The following is a 17087-nucleotide window of genomic DNA, read 5'->3' as shown; positions in this document are numbered from 1 at the left end:
GCAAAGGGAATGGTAAGTAGCATGGTTAGCACAGACATGGTCCAATGCCATTAGGTCAGTTTACTGTTAACCCAGTGTCCATAAACTTCAGTTTGTCCCTTGTAAGGATTAGAAAGAACAGTTAAGTAGGTCTGATTGGTTTTTATTAGCATGTTCTTGAGAGTACTACCACTAGGAGATCCATGCATGTATTTTGATGTAGCACCTCCCCTTCCTACCTCCCAACTTGTGACCATTTGATTCTTATCTGGTATTTCTTATAGGTTAGCAGAAGGTTTGCCGAGCCCAGTTTAGATGTAAGCTTTCAACTATTTATTTTGGACATGGTGGTGCTTACCTCAGACAATCCAACAGTAAGTAACTATAGAGTCTCATGAGGGGACGGATGATTCAAGTTTGTCCACACCCTTATCTAAATCAACAGTAAGTAACTGTAGAGTCTCATGAGGGGAATGACAATACAAGTTTGTCCACACCCTTATCTAAATCAACAGTAAGTAACTATAGAGTGTCACGAGGGGACGGATGATTCAAGTTTGTCCACACCCTTATCTAAATCAACAGTAAGTAACTGTAGAGTCTCATGAGGGGAATGACAATGCAAGTTTGTCCACACCCTTATCTAAATCAACAGTAAGTAACTGTAGAGTGTCACGAGGGGACGGACAATGCAAGTTTGTCCACACCCATATCTAAATCAACAGTAAGTAACTGTAGAGTCTCATGAGGGGAATGATAATGCAAGTTTGTCCTTGTCTAAATCAACAGTAAGTAACTATAGAGTCTCATGAGGGGACGGACAATGCAAGTTTGTCCACACCCTAATCTAAATCAATAGTAAGTAACTTTAGAGTCTCATGAGGGGAATGACAATGCAAGTTTGTCCTTGTCTAAATCAACAGTAAGTAACTATAGAGTCTCATGAGGGGACGGACAATGCAAGTTTGTCCACACCCTTATCTAAATCAACAGTTAGTAACTGTAGGGTCTCATGAGGGGAATGACAATGCAAGTTTGTCCTTGACTAAATCAACAGTAAGTAACTATAGAGTGTCACAAGGGGACGGACAATGCAAGTTTGTCCACACCCTTATCTAAGTCAACAGTAAGTAACTGTAGAGTCTCATGAGGGGAATGACAATGCAAGTTTGTCCACACCTTTATCTAAATCAACAGTAAGTAACTATAGAGTGTCACGAGGGGACGAACAATGCAAGTTTGTCCACACCCATATCTAAATCAACAGTAAGTAACTATAGAGTCTCATGAGGTGAAGGACAATGCAAGTTTGTCCTTGTCTAAATCAACAGTAAGTAACTATAGAGTGTCACGAGGGGACGAACAATGCAAGTTTGTCCACACCCATATCTAAATCAACAGTTAGTAACTATAGAGTTTCACGAGGGGACGGACAATGCAAGTGTGTCAACACCCTTATCTAAATCAACAGTAAGTAACTATAGAGTCTCATGAGGGGAATGACAATGCAAGTTTGTCCTTATCTAAATCAACAGTAAGTAACTATAGAGTCTCATGAGGGGAATGACAATGCAAGTTTGTCCTTATCTAAATCAACAGCAAATAACTATAGAGTGTCACGAGGGGACGGACAATGCAAGTTTGTCCACACCCATATCTAAATCAACAGTAAGTAACTATAGAGTTTCACGAGGGGACGGACAATGCAAGTTTGTCCACACCCTTATCTAAATCAACAGTAAGTAACTGTAGAGTCTCATGAGGGGACAGACAATGCAGGTTTGTCCACACCCTTATCAAAATCAACAGTTAGTAACTGTAGAGTCTCATGAGGGGAATGATAATGCAAGTTTGTCCTTGTCTAAATCAACAGTAAGTAACTATAGAGTCTCATGAGGGGACGAACAATGCAAGTTTGTCCACACCCTTGTCTAAATCAACAGTAAGTAACTGTAGAGTCTCATGAGGGGAATGACAATGCAAGTTTGTCCTTGTCTAAATCAACAGTAAGTAACTATAGTCTCATGAGGGGAAGGACAATGCAAGTTTGTCCTCACCCTTGTCTAAATCAACAAACTGACATGAAACCCAGTTGAACAGGATGAAATCATGAATGATCAAGGTTTTTTAAATTTTGGTAATAACAAATGATTTCAGATTGCTACATGTTTAACTTGATCTAGAATTGTCATTGTATTTATAATTCTTTACTTTGAATATGTTCAATATGTCAAATTATCTGTAGTGGCATGTGATGGCAAGAAGATCAAGAGGAATGTTCAAGTAATGAGACACAATTCTGTTTTGTTGTAGATTTATAGCAATTCATTGACTGTGACATCGGATGGGAGTACAACATTGGATAGTCTCATAGATTGGAATGTTGACAGCAACACTCCTAATGGCCAACCTGGACATTGGGATAATGTCATTCTTGTGTCAGGGTAAGACAAAAACTTTTAACAATCCATTTGTTGCAGATGGCATTTCAACAAATAGTAATGTGTTTGACAATTAGCCTACCATCCAAACAAATTTCATGGCAGCTATGTTACATTTTTAAATGTTTAGAAATTCCCTCTAAGTAAAGTATATAGTGTAGTGTGAGGCCTGTTGTATTTTGCAAGCGGACAATGTCAGATCCTGGTATTATTTCATACTTCCTCACCTTGAACGACAGATGTCTTAGTGAAATTGGTGTTGGAGAGTAAGCTTTGTTTAACTGCTGGTGAGGAGCTCAATGAATCTCAAGTATATATACATTAGTATGTTAACATTTAGGATTAAGTCCGAATACAGCAAACCTAATTATAGGACTATTCCAGACATTTTACTGATTGTTCAGGCCACATGATCTGTAAAAGTAGTTTGTTGGTTGAGTTACCATAGACCAAAAGGCATTGCTGAATGTTTATTGTACACTTGATATGTCAGAAACAGCATTTGGTAAATATTATCCAGCATAAATAATTTCATCATTCCAATCACTTTTGTTGCATCAATCACCCTTAAATGAGTAAGTCTATCATGTTATGATGTCAGTCAAAATTTAAAACTTTTACTGAATGACTAGAATTAACAGTTGAGTATAATTCACTTTTTGTTTTGTGCTTCCAGTAAAGATCTTACCAGTGCATCTGCCGGTAGTGGTCTTCTAGGAATTGCGAGTATCCTTGGCACATGTGTTACGGGTCAGGGGTCAAGTGTTAATGAAGATAATGGTATATCAAGTGGTCTTACCATTGCTCATGAAGTCGGCCACACGTAAGTTCTGTCTGCATTATACACTCTATAACATTTTGTTACATTCAACCAATATGGGAAGGTGTGTAGTAAATGAAGGCACAAGGTACCTGAATGATGTTGGTCACTATCACTGGGTACTAGTCCCAGTATTGAGCAACTGATGATAATAGCATCACTATCACTGGGTATGATTCCCAGTATTGAGCAACTGATGATATTAACATCACTATCACTGGGTATGAGTCCCTGTATTGAGCAACTGATGATATTAACATCACTATCACTGGGTACTAGTCCCAGTATTTAGCAACTGATGATATTAGCATAACTATCACTGGGTACTAGTCCCAGTATTGAGCAACTGATGATATTAGCATCACTATCACTAGGTACTAGTCCCAGTATTTAGCAACTGATGATATTAGCATCACTATCACTGGGTACTAGTCCCAGTATTTAGCAACTGATGATATTAGCATCACTAACACTGGGTACTAGTCCCAGTATTTAGCAACTGGTGATATTAGCATCACTATCACTGGGTACTAGTCCCAGTATTGAGCAACTGATGATAGTAGCATCACTATCACTGGGTACTAGTGCCAGGATTTAGCAACTGATGATAATAGCATCACTATCACTGGGTACTAGTCCCAGTTTTTAGCAACTGATGATATTAGCATCACTATCACTGGGTACTAGTCCCAGTATTTAGCAACTGATGATAATAGCATCACTATCACTGGGTATGAGTCCCACTATTTAGCAACTGATGATATTGGCATCACTAACACTGGGTACTAGTCCCAGTATTTAGCAACTGATGATAATAGCATCACTATCACTGAGTACTAGTCCCAGTATTTAGCAACTGATGATAATAGCATCACTATCACTGGGTACTGGTCCCAGTATTTAGCAACTGATGATATTAGCATCACTATCACTGGGTACTAGTCCCAGTATTTAGCAACTGATGATATTAGCATCACTAACACTGGGTACTAGTCCCAGTATTTAGCAAATGATGATAATAGCATCACTAACACTGGGTACTAGTCCCAGTATTTAGCAACTGATGATAATAGCATCACTATCACTGGGTACTAGTCCCAGTATTTAGCAACTGATGATAATAGCATCACTATCACTGGGTACTAGTCCCAGTATTTAGCAACTGATGATAATAGCATCACTATCACTGGGTACTAGTCCCAGTATTTAGCAACTGATGATATTAGCATCACTATCACTGGGTACTAGTCCCAGTATATAGCAACTGATGATATTAGCATCACTATCACTGGGTACTAGTCCCAGTATTTAGCAACTGATGATATTAGCATCACTATCACTGGGTACTAGTCCCAGTATTTAGCAACTGATGATATTAGCATCACTATCACTGGGTACTAGTCCCAGTATTTAGCAACTGATGATATTAGCATCACTAACACTGGGTACTAGTCCCAGTATTTAGCAACTGGGCAATTCCGTAAAGTCGGACGTACATTTCAGACAGTTTGTTGATCCATATCTCAATGGCTATATATAGGAGATAACTTTTCATTTGGGTTTTATGGAACATCTACCTTGTACTATTCTTGTATGGAGTTTCATTCCTTGTCCATCTAAATAAACTACAAAAATACTCAAAAAACCTCCCTGTGACGGACGTACCCAGAGAAAGTGACTTTTTCAGATCGTAAGTTTCTTTTGAAAATTTCTGTGAATTGGGATGGGATGCAATTTAAAACTACTATACATGTTATGAAGAAGACTCTTAACTACACATATCAGTAAACAAGCAGTTGAAACCTATATCACTTCCCTGCAATATATTTAAAAATTCCTCTGTGACGGAGGTACAATTTTTTGTGACGGACGTACACGTGTGAAATTATATAGTAAATGTATGTCCGTCACAAACAAAAGTGCTACTTGGTATCCCTAAAATTTTAATTTGTGACAGAGCTTCACCCAGAGTTTCCATTGTTGACAGATGTACACAATAATGCAGCTCATTTACTTGTGGCTAATGGAACAACTTAGGTAAAAGTACTAGTGAAAAGAAGGTTTACCCTCTCACAAAATTTCTATTCTATTGGAAATCTATATTTCACTTTAAGTTTTATGCAAATCATCAATGGTAAGCTCATTTAAAATTTTGTGTGCATCATTTCAAACAATACAGATGTTAGACCCCTAGGGAGTTGAAGTTCTTTAGTGGGTCAGAATGATGGGTCTTTATTAATGGTATGAGCACCAAACCATTTTTCTTTCACTTTTCTTCACACCCTGTTTATTTACTTGACAATTTTTTTTAATTAAAATACATACATGCTGCAAGCATCTGTATGGATGACTTAACAGCACATTTCAGCATACAAGAAATTCAGAACTTCAGATGTGTGATACATTGTGTTGTATTGCTTCAGGAGTTCTTAGGCTGTGTTCACATTGGATACCCTGTTCTTAGTCCTGTGTTGACAATTTAACTGCAAATATGTTTCCAAAATCTCCTATTTTAGTGTTCACACTTGAACTCATGCTCCAGCTCTGATTTCCCACTCTGAGTCAATGAAGAGGAAGTTACAATATTTGTATGGTGACTCTCACAAAAGTGCAAATGCACAAAGTGTATGGCAAATTTCTAATAAAGATGAGTGTCACTAACTTCTGCATGCAGTGTATATTGATTCAATATTGAGGTGAAAGTGGGAGAAAGAAGTCAGTGTTATAACACTGTTATAACAAGTGAAGTCAGTGTTATAACCAGGGTGTGCATACTACAAATAGTTATTCAGCAGTACTGCTGAATAGCTATGAGAGCATTAACTGGCAATAGTTCTTAAATATCTCATGTCAAGATACAGAGATACAGCGGCACACCCTTGGTTAGTATAGCAACTATGAAACATGTATAAAGGTAATACACACAAACACTGTGAAGTTAAGGAAGAACCATCTGGTAACTCTGTCCACCAACATAAAACTATGAGCACATGTGGTTCAAAATTAACTTTTCTTCCATATAATGATACCTATAATCCAACACAAAAGGTAATGAACCTAAAGCAAATGTAGAACAAATTACATCAAAACAATAACATGCATACTACAGCGGTAACAAAATACTAACAATTGCAATAACAGTTCTTGATGACTCTCAGACAATCTTCCTTCTAAAACTGATTTATTACTAAAAACTAGTTGAACACAGTGTAAAATATACAGTGTGTTGGATATTGAAAGGAAACCTTATGGTCAGAGGGAAGATTAAATGGCAGAACTACAAGACACAATGTTGTACACAAACAAATAGTTTGAAGCTAATAGTTCCATATATGTCCATGGTTAGTTTGCCTAATAGTGAGTTGAACAGACATGGTGTTATGTAGTTTGTTTGCCTTGATCTCCGGTCACTTTGGTCCCCTAGTCTTCACACTCTGGAACTGATACCCCCCAGAACAGGGGACCAACTTGTCGCGGTCTGACCCTGAGAAGGATAGTATTTACACTAGGATGTTGATCTCGAGCAGGGGATATGATTCGGTCGGATCCCCTCTGTGTGTTTTCTAATGTGAACAAGGCTTTCAGATGAAAGTGTTATATCAATGTAGACAATAGCATACTGAACATGTGGTTCAATACCATGCCATTTCTTTGATATTTTGCCAAGTGCTAATTCCAATAACACAAATATATATGCTAGTTGACACTGAAGTATGCAATGTTTGCATACCACTACATTTATGCTAATGAAGCAACCACAAAACTACCTAATATCTGTGTTAATGACTAAATGGGTTTGATTATTAAATTCAGAGGTACTGTAGTGATAAACATGTTAAAATACATTGTTTATCTAAACAAAAATAATGTGACGGACGTACGCGTGACGGACGTACGTGACGGACGTACGTGACGGACGTACGAAAATACATACGTCTGTCACAGCATTTTCTGAAAAAATAATCTCCTAGGGATTAAAGGCACATTATGTAGTTATTGAGTGTTCAAAATGTGCATTGAATTGTAGATGTCTTGAAATCTGGGTACCTCCTTCTGTATGAAATTTTAAAAAATGTGATTTTTCTGTGACGGACGTACGCATGACAATTTACACTTGTACAAAAAGTTATTCTCAGAAAACTGAAAATCCCTGCAACTTTATCTGTTTGTCAACTGAATCTATATATTATATCACTTCAGCAAATCCAAGAATATTTATTCCTCTGAAGATACACAGGCAAAAATAGGCATTTTGTTTTTGGGTAATTTTTGTGAAGCAAATTTGAGATTTTTTTGGTTGACTAATACACACCTTAAATTGCCTGAAAACAATGTGTTCTGTGAAAATTAGCTAAATATTATGAAACTTCAGAGTTTTAGCTTTCATCTGATACCCTATATGTAATGATTCAACGTTTTTTAAGTTTTGGTGAAAAGGTTTACTAGTTTACGGAACTGCCCAACTGATGATATTAGCATCACTATCACTGGGTACTAGTCCCAGTATTTAGCAACTGATGATATTAGCATAACTATCACTGGGTACTAGTCCCAGTATTGATCAACTGATGATATTAGCATCACTATCACTGGGTACTAGTCCCATTATTTAGTAGCTGATGTTATTAGCATCACTATCACTGGGTACTAGTCCCAGTATTGAGCAACTAATGATATTAGCATCACTAACACTGGGTACTAGTCCCAGTATTGAGCAACTGATGATATCACTATCACTGACATCACTATCACATCACTATCACTGGGTTCTAATCCCAGTATTTAGCAACTGATGATATTAGCATCACTTACACTGGGTACTGGTCCCAGTATTTAGCAACTGATGATAATAGCATCACTATCACTGGGTATGAGTCCCACTATTTAGCAACTGATGATATTAGCATCACTAACACTGGGTACTAGTCCCAGTATTTAGCAACTGATGATATTAGCATCACTAACGCTGGGTACTAGTCCCAGTATTTAGTAGCTGATGATATTAGCATCATTATCACTGGGTACTAGTCCCAGTATTTAGCAACTGATGATAATAGCATCACTATCACTGGGTACTAGTCCCAGTATTTAGCAACTGATGATATTAGCATCACTATCACTGGGTACTAGTCCCAGTATTTAGCAACTGATGATATTAGCATCACTATCACTGGGTACTAGTCCCAGTATTTAGCAACTGATGATATTAGCATAACTATCACTGGGTACTAGTCCCAGTATTTAGCAACTGATGATAATAGCATCACTATCACTGGGTACTAGTCCCACTATTTAGCAACTGATGATAATAGCATCACTATCACTGGGTACTAGTCCCAGTATTTAGCAACTAATGATAATAGCATCACTATCACTGGGTACTAGTCCCAGTATTTAGCAACTGATGATATTAACATCACTATCACTGGGTACTAGTCCCAGTATTAAGCAACTGATGATATTAGCATCACTATCACTGGGTACTAGTCCCAGTATTTAGCAACTGATGATATTAGCATCACTATCACTGGGTACTAGTCCCAGTATTTAGCAACTGATGATATTAGCATCACTAACACTGGGTACTAGTCCCAGTATTTAGCAACTGATGATATTAGCATCACTATCACTGGGTACTAGTCCCAGTATTGAGCAACTGATGATATTAGCATCACTATCACTGGGTACTAGTCCCAGTATTTAGCAACTGATGATAATAGCATCACTATCACTGGGTACTAGTCCCAGTTTTTAGCAACTGATGATATTAGCATCACTATCACTGGGTATGAGTCCCACTATTTAGCAACTGATGATATTAGCATCACTAACACTGGGTACTGGTCCCAGTATTTAGCAACTGATGATATTAGCATAGCTATCACTGGGTACTATTCCTAGTATTTAGCAACTGATGATAATAGCATCACTATCACTGGGTACTAGTCCCAGTATTTAGCAAATGATGATAATAGTATGACTCACTGGGTACTAGTCCCAGTATTTAGCATTTATGATAATAGCATCACTACCACTGGGTACTAGTCCCAGTATTTAGCAACTGATGATAATAGCATCACTATCACTGGGTACTAGTCCCAGTATTTAGCAACTGATGATATTAGCATCACTATCACTGGGTACTAGTCCCAGTATTTAGCAACTGATGATATTAGCATCACTATCACTGGGTACTACTCCCAGTATTTAGCAACTGATGATATTAACATCACTATCACTGGGTACTAGTCCCAGTATTTAGCAACTGATGATAATAGCATCACTATCACTGGGTACTAGTCCCAGTATTTAGCAACTGATGATATTAGCATCACTTACACTGGGTACTAGTCCCACTATTTAGCAACTGATGATAATAGCATCACTATCACTGGGTACTAGTCCCAGTATTTAGCAACTGATGATATTAGCATCACTAACACTGGGTACTAGTCCCAGTATTTAGCAACTGATGATATTAGCATCACTATCACTGGGTACTAGTCCCAGTATTGATCAACTGATGATATTAACATCACTATCACTGGGTACTAGTCCCAGTATTGATCAACTGATGATATTAGCATCACTATCACTGGGTACTAGTCCCATTATTTAGTAGCTGATGTTATTAGCATCACTATCACTGGGTACTAGTCCCAGTATTGAGCAACTAATGATATTAGCATCACTAACACTGGGTACTAGTCCCAGTATTGAGCAACTGATGATATTAGCATCACTATCACTGGGTTCTAATCCCAGTATCTAGCAACTGATGATATTAGCATCACTATCACTGGGTACTAGTCCCAGTATTTAGCAACTGATGATAATAGCATCACTATCACTGGGTATGAGTCCCACTATTTAGCAACTGATGATATTAGCATCACTAACACTGGGTACTAGTCCCAGTATTTAGCAACTGATGATAATAGCATCACTATCACTGGGTATGAGTCCCACTATTTAGCAACTGATGATATTAGCATCACTAACACTGGGTACTGGTCCCAGTATTTAGCAACTGATGATATTAGCATAGCTATCACTGGGTACTATTCCCAGTATTTAGCAACTGATGATAATAGCATCACTATCACTGGGTACTAGTCCCAGTATTTAGCAACTGATGATAATAGCATCACTATCACTGGGTACTAGTCCCAGTATTTAGCAACTGATGATATTCATAAAATATAATTTGTAACCTGAGGATGGACTGTAATATGAGGCTGGAGGTAGTGTAAAACGGTAAATAGGTGGCGCTATTCAATAATAAAGAGTATGAACAATGCATGTGACATACTAAATGTAAGTAGGCTGCTAGCTCTGTAGCATTTTCTATTCATAATTCCAATACTATGGAAAAACTGATTAAATATTACTACAGATGTTCAACACTGGAGGTGTGTGTGCAAAATGGTTATTTATTGGCAATCAAAGTGTAATTTATGTATCAGCAAAGTATGTTTAGATTAATATGGAAAACAAAAATTAATGAAGAGGGGATAATGTCTGATATAAGATGGCAACATGATATTCAAAATGGCAAAATTGCTACACAAATGGAAAGATATATAGCATCTTTTGAATAAGTTCATCAAACTTCTAATTTTTGTGTGTCAATTTGCCATATTGCATGTTTTGACTATAATGTAATGTATAAGATTGTGTTTTTAACAGGATGACAATAACTCATGACCAGGACCTTGGATGTAACACTCCCTCCGGCTTTATCATGTCTGCATCTCTCAGTGCAAGTGCAAATGCTTATCGTTGGAGTACGTGCAGCAGATCAGAGTTGAAACGATTCTTTAGGTAAGATGAATATTGTGGCTCAAACCTGGATGAAGTGAAATCATTCAAACACCAGAAATAATACGTCATAGCAAACACCTGATGGCATACCTCCATGTGGATTGTAACATCCTGATATGAAAAACAACATGTTACACTAAAAGAGATGTTTTTCCACAAATTGTTTGTTTATTTTGTTTTATAACATTTTAACATTTACTGTATCAGAGAGTTTCTTGACTGTATTTATCCATCTTTAAAACTTGTATTCATCCTTGAGTTGATTCTTTTACAACTTACAAGGTTATAATTCCACATCATTATAAACTTTCTCAGGAGTTCAGCCTCTTCTTGCCTGGACAACATACCTGATGGTGCTACCGCCTTACCCACTCTTGTCCTGCCAGGTGCAATGTATGACCTTGATGCTCAATGTCAACAGGCTGTAGGGACACAAAGTTGCTTAGTTGATAACCAGGTAAGCAAAATGCAATATGTCTGTCAAAGAAGGTGCAGTACAATCCATAAAAGAGTAAACTTGTAAACTTGTGCAAGAAGGTTCTTTGTGAGATGAATGACAACTGAAACAACTTAAAAAGTAAATCAGCTTCAAGAGAATAAGAACAATTAACCTCTGGATAATCTGTATTTGAGATACCTATATTTTAATATACTGCAATTAACCTCTGGATAATCTGTATTTGAGATACCTATATTTTAATATACTGCAATTAACCTCTGGATAATCTGTATTTGAGATACCTATATTTTAATGTACTGCAATTAACCTCTGGATAATCTGTATTTGAGATACCTATATTTTAATATACTGCTATTAACCTCTGGATAATCTGTAGTTGAGATACCTATATTTTGATATACTGCAATTAACCTTTGGCTAATCTGTATTTGAGATGCCTATATTTTGATATACTGCAATTAACCTCTGGATAATCTGTATTTGAGATGCCTATATTTTGATATACTGCAATTAACCTTTGGCTAATCTGTATTTGAGATGCCTTTATTTTAATATACTGGAATTAACCTCTGGATAATCTGTATTTGAGATGCCTATATTTTAATATACTGCATTTAACCTCTGGATAATCTGTATTTGAGATGCCTATATTTTAATATACTGCAATTAACCTCTGGATAATCTGTATTTGAGATGCCTATATTTTGATATACTGCAATTAACCTTTGGCTAATCTGTATTTGAGATGCCTATATTTTGATATACTGCAATTAACCTCTGGATAATCTGTATTTGAGATGCCTATATTTTGATATACTGCAATTAACCTTTGGCTAATCTGTATTTGAGATGCCTATATTTTGATATACTGCAATTAACCTCTGGATAATCTGTATTTGAGATGCCTATATTTTGATATACTGCAATTAACCTCTGGATAATCTGTATTTGAGATGCCTTTATTTTAATATACTGCAATTAACCTCTGGATAATCTGTATTTGAGATGCCTATATTTTAATATACTGCAATTAACCTCTGGATAATCTGTATTTGAGATGCCTATATTTTAATATACTGCAATTAACCTCTGGATAATCTGTAGTTGAGATGCCTATATTTTGATATACTGCAATTAACCTCTGGATAATCTGTATTTGAGATGCCTATATTTTGATATACTGCAATTAACCTCTGGATAATCTGTATTTGAGATGCCTATATTTTGATATACTGCAATTAACCTCTGGATAATCTGTATTTGAGATGCCTATTTTTGTTATACTGCAATTAACCTCTGGATAATCTGTATTTGAGATGCCTATATATTAATATACTGCAATTAACCTCTGGATAATCTGTATTTGAGATGCCTGTATTTGGAAATACTGCAATTTATAACCTCTGGATAATCTGTATTTGAGATGCCTTTATTTTGATATACTGCAATTAACCTCTGGATAATCTGTTTTTGAGATGCCTATTTTTTAATATACTGCAATTAACCTCTGGATAATCTGTAGTTGAGATACCTATATTTTGATATACTGCAATTAACCTCTGGATAATCTGTATTTGAGATGCCTTTATTTTGATATACTGCAATTAACCTCTGGATAATCTGTTTTTGAGATGCCTATATATTAATATACTGCAATTAACCTCTGGATAATCTGTATTTGAGATGCCCGTATTTTGATATACTGCAATTAACCTCTGGATAATCTGTATTTGAGATGCCCATATTTTAATATACTGCAATTAACCTCTGGATAATCTGTATTTGAGATACCTATATTTTAATATACTGCAATTAACCTCTGGATAATCTGTATTTGAGATACCTATATTTTAATATACTGCAATTAACCTCTGGATAATCTGTATTTGAGATACCTATATTTTAATATACTGCTATTAACCTCTGGATAATCTGTAGTTGAGATACCTATATTTTGATATACTGCAATTAACCTTTGGCTAATCTGTATTTGAGATGCCTATATTTTGATATACTGCAATTAACCTCTGGATAATCTGTATTTGAGATGCCTATATTTTGATATACTGCAATTAACCTTTGGCTAATCTGTATTTGAGATGCCTTTATTTTAATATACTGGAATTAACCTCTGGATAATCTGTATTTGAGATGCCTATATTTTAATATACTGCATTTAACCTCTGGATAATCTGTATTTGAGATGCCTATATTTTAATATACTGCAATTAACCTCTGGATAATCTGTATTTGAGATGCCTATATTTTGATATACTGCAATTAACCTTTGGCTAATCTGTATTTGAGATGCCTATATTTTGATATACTGCAATTAACCTCTGGATAATCTGTATTTGAGATGCCTATATTTTGATATACTGCAATTAACCTTTGGCTAATCTGTATTTGAGATGCCTATATTTTGATATACTGCAATTAACCTCTGGATAATCTGTATTTGAGATGCCTATATTTTGATATACTGCAATTAACCTCTGGATAATCTGTATTTGAGATGCCTTTATTTTAATATACTGGAATTAACCTCTGGATAATCTGTAGTTGAGATGCCTATATTTTAATATACTGCAATTAACCTCTGGATAATCTGTATTTGAGATGCCTATATTTTAATATACTGGAATTAACCTCTGGATAATCTGTAGTTGAGATGCCTATATTTTGATATACTGCAATTAACCTCTGGATAATCTGTATTTGAGATGCCTATATTTTGATATACTGCAATTAACCTCTGGATAATCTGTATTTGAGATGCCTATATTTTGATATACTGCAATTAACCTCTGGATAATCTGTATTTGAGATGCCTATATTTTGATATACTGCAATTAACCTCTGGATAATCTGTATTTGAGATGCCTATTTTTGTTATACTGCAATTAACCCTTGGATAATCTGTATTTGAGATGCCTATATATTAATATACTGCAATTAACCTCTGGATAATCTGTATTTGAGATGCCTGTATTTGGAAATACTGCAATTTATAACCTCTGGATAATCTGTATTTGAGATGCCTTTATTTTGATATACTGCAATTAACCTCTGGATAATCTGTTTTTGAGATGCCTATTTTTTAATATACTGCAATTAACCTCTGGATAATCTGTAGTTGAGATACCTATATTTTGATATACTGCAATTAACCTCTGGATAATCTGTATTTGAGATGCCTATATTTTGATATACTGCAATTAACCTCTGGATAATCTGTATTTGAGATGCCCATATTTTAATATACTGCAATTAACCTCTGGATAATCTGTATTTGAGATGTCTATATTTGATATACTGGAATAATCTGGCATTGAGTTTAGAAGACCGTTACACATTTCACAAACCTCTTATATGCCAGTTTATATATTTATGAGCTCTTCTCCAATGATAGGTTAATTGTCAGAGGCTGCTGTGTTCAGTTGGAGGAAGCTGTGAAGGTTCATTTCGTCCAACGGCTGAGGGAACACCATGTGGAGTTGATATGGTATGTGCAAGTATCACACAAACAGCCCATAAATATTCTTTGTGACAAAGTGGATAAATGCAATATGACAATGGAGGCAAAAGGGTTATTAGTGTTACATAATAGCAAGTTACAATAGTAAAGTAATCTGAAAGTGGAATCAGTCATGAAACTAAAGCTATGGTGGACCTGTCCGTAAATGATAATGATATGGTTAGTTCTTCAAACTTAGTGACATCATGAAATTCCTGTAAAATTCATATCATAGAAGCATTGCAATACAGATGAGGGGTACTCTTGAATGTAATGGAGTGACTCTTTCATAAGCTACAGCTAATAAATGTTGCAAACTTTGATATGTTGATGTAAGTTGAATTTAATTGTACTTAATGTTCCCTGCATAACTGCATTGTGTTTAATTCAATGGTTTATGCTTTATCTTTGATTGAAAATCTACTTGTTGATTTTTCCACTTTATCTGTGGAGCCTATAAGGTCAGTTAGCAAATATAACACACATATTGACCAATGCAAAGCTGGTTTTTGTGGGAAGATTGGTTAACTTCTGTTGCATAATTTAATGATGATGATGATTGCAATTTTCTTGTATTTCTTTCCTTTAGTTATATGACATAATTTAATGATGATAATTGCAAGTTTCTTGTATTTATTTCCTTTAGCTATGTTACATAATTTAATGATGATGATTGCATTTTTCTTGTATTCCTTTCCTTTAGTTAAATGTTGATAATTTAATCATGATAATTGCATTTTTCTTGTATTTCTTTCCTTTAGTTATGTTACATAATTTAATCATGATAGTTGCATTTTTCTTGTATTCCTTTCCTTTAGATATGTCTTGATGGTATATGCATCTCCTCTGCTGATATTCCAGAACCCGTCGATGGTGTGTGGGGTGAGTGGGTGGATGGAACCTGCTCCAGAACATGTGACTGTGGGGTTCAGATTCGACAGAGATTATGTGATAATCCAAAGCCTCAGTGGGGTGGTGCTCACTGCGAGGGGGAAGGACAGGAAATTACTTTGTGTAACAGAGATGTGGTAAGCTCCTTTTGATTCTTGGGTACACTGGGGTAGTGCTCACTGCAAGGGGGAAGGACAGGAAATTACTTTGTGTAACAGAGATGTGGTAAGCTCCTTTTGATTCTTTGGTACAGTGGGGTAGTGCTCACTGCAAGGGGGAAGGACAGGAAATTACTTTGTGTAACAGAGATGTGGTAAGCTCCTTTTGATTCTTTGGTACAGTGGGGTAGTGCTCACTGCAAGGGGGAAGGACAGGAAATTACTTTGTGTAACAGAGATGTGGTAAGCTCCTTTTGATTCTTGGGTACAGTGGGGTAGTGCTCACTGCAAGGGGGAAGGACAGGAAATTACTTTGTGTAACAGAGATGTGGTAAGCTCCTTTTGATTCTTTGGTACAGTGGGTGGTGCTCACTGCAAGGGGGAAGGACAGGAAATTACTTTGTGTAACAGAGATGTGGTAAGCTCCTTTTGATTCTTTGGTACAGTGGGGTAGTGCTCACTGCAAGGGGGAAGGACAGGAAATTACTTTGTGTAACAGAGATGTGGTACGCTCCTTTTGATTCTTTGGTACAGTGGGTGGTGCTCACTGCAAGGGGGAAGGACAGGAAATTACTTTGTGTAACAGAGATGTGGTAAGCTCCTTTTGATTCTTAGGTACAGTGGGGTAGTGCTCACTGCAAGGGGGAATGACAGGAAATTACTTTGTGTAACAGAGATGTGGTAAGCTTCTTTTGATTCTTGGGTACAGTGGGGTAGTGCTCACTGCGAGGGGGAAGGACAGGAAATTACTTTGTGTAACAGAGATGTGGTAAGCTCCTTTTGATTCTTTGGTACAGTGGGTGGTGCTCACTGCGAGGGGGAAGTACAGGAAATTACTTTGTGTAACAGAGATGTGGTAAGCTTCTTTTTGATTCTTGGGTACAGTGGGGTAGTGCTCACTGCAAGGGGGAAGGACAGGAAATTACTTTGTGTAACAGAGATGTGGTAAGCTCCTTTTGATTCTTTGGTACAGTGGGGTAGTGCTCACTGCAAGGGG

General features: G+C 36.4%; 1 protein-coding gene across 5 annotated transcripts in view; it reads left to right on the top strand.

Moving 5' to 3' along the window:
- Window positions 1-17087, top strand: part of LOC139964610 (A disintegrin and metalloproteinase with thrombospondin motifs 1-like) — a 63906-nt gene that overhangs the window by 20982 nt on the left and 25837 nt on the right. For all 5 annotated transcript variants that reach the window (XM_071966348.1, XM_071966345.1, XM_071966346.1 and 2 more), the window contains exons 6-12: window positions 264-353; window positions 2293-2423; window positions 3097-3243; window positions 10930-11064; window positions 11380-11521; window positions 14937-15029; window positions 15860-16069. In XM_071966348.1, the coding sequence (XP_071822449.1) occupies window positions 264-353; window positions 2293-2423; window positions 3097-3243; window positions 10930-11064; window positions 11380-11521; window positions 14937-15029; window positions 15860-16069 (948 nt within the window). The remainder of the gene's footprint in view (window positions 1-263; window positions 354-2292; window positions 2424-3096; window positions 3244-10929; window positions 11065-11379; window positions 11522-14936; window positions 15030-15859; window positions 16070-17087) is intronic.

This window comes from Apostichopus japonicus, chromosome 23 (assembly GCF_037975245.1).
Source record: "Apostichopus japonicus isolate 1M-3 chromosome 23, ASM3797524v1, whole genome shotgun sequence".
In the NCBI taxonomy this organism is placed as follows: Eukaryota; Metazoa; Echinodermata; class Holothuroidea; order Aspidochirotida; family Stichopodidae; genus Apostichopus; species Apostichopus japonicus.
This window is presented reverse-complemented; position numbering and strand designations above follow the sequence as displayed.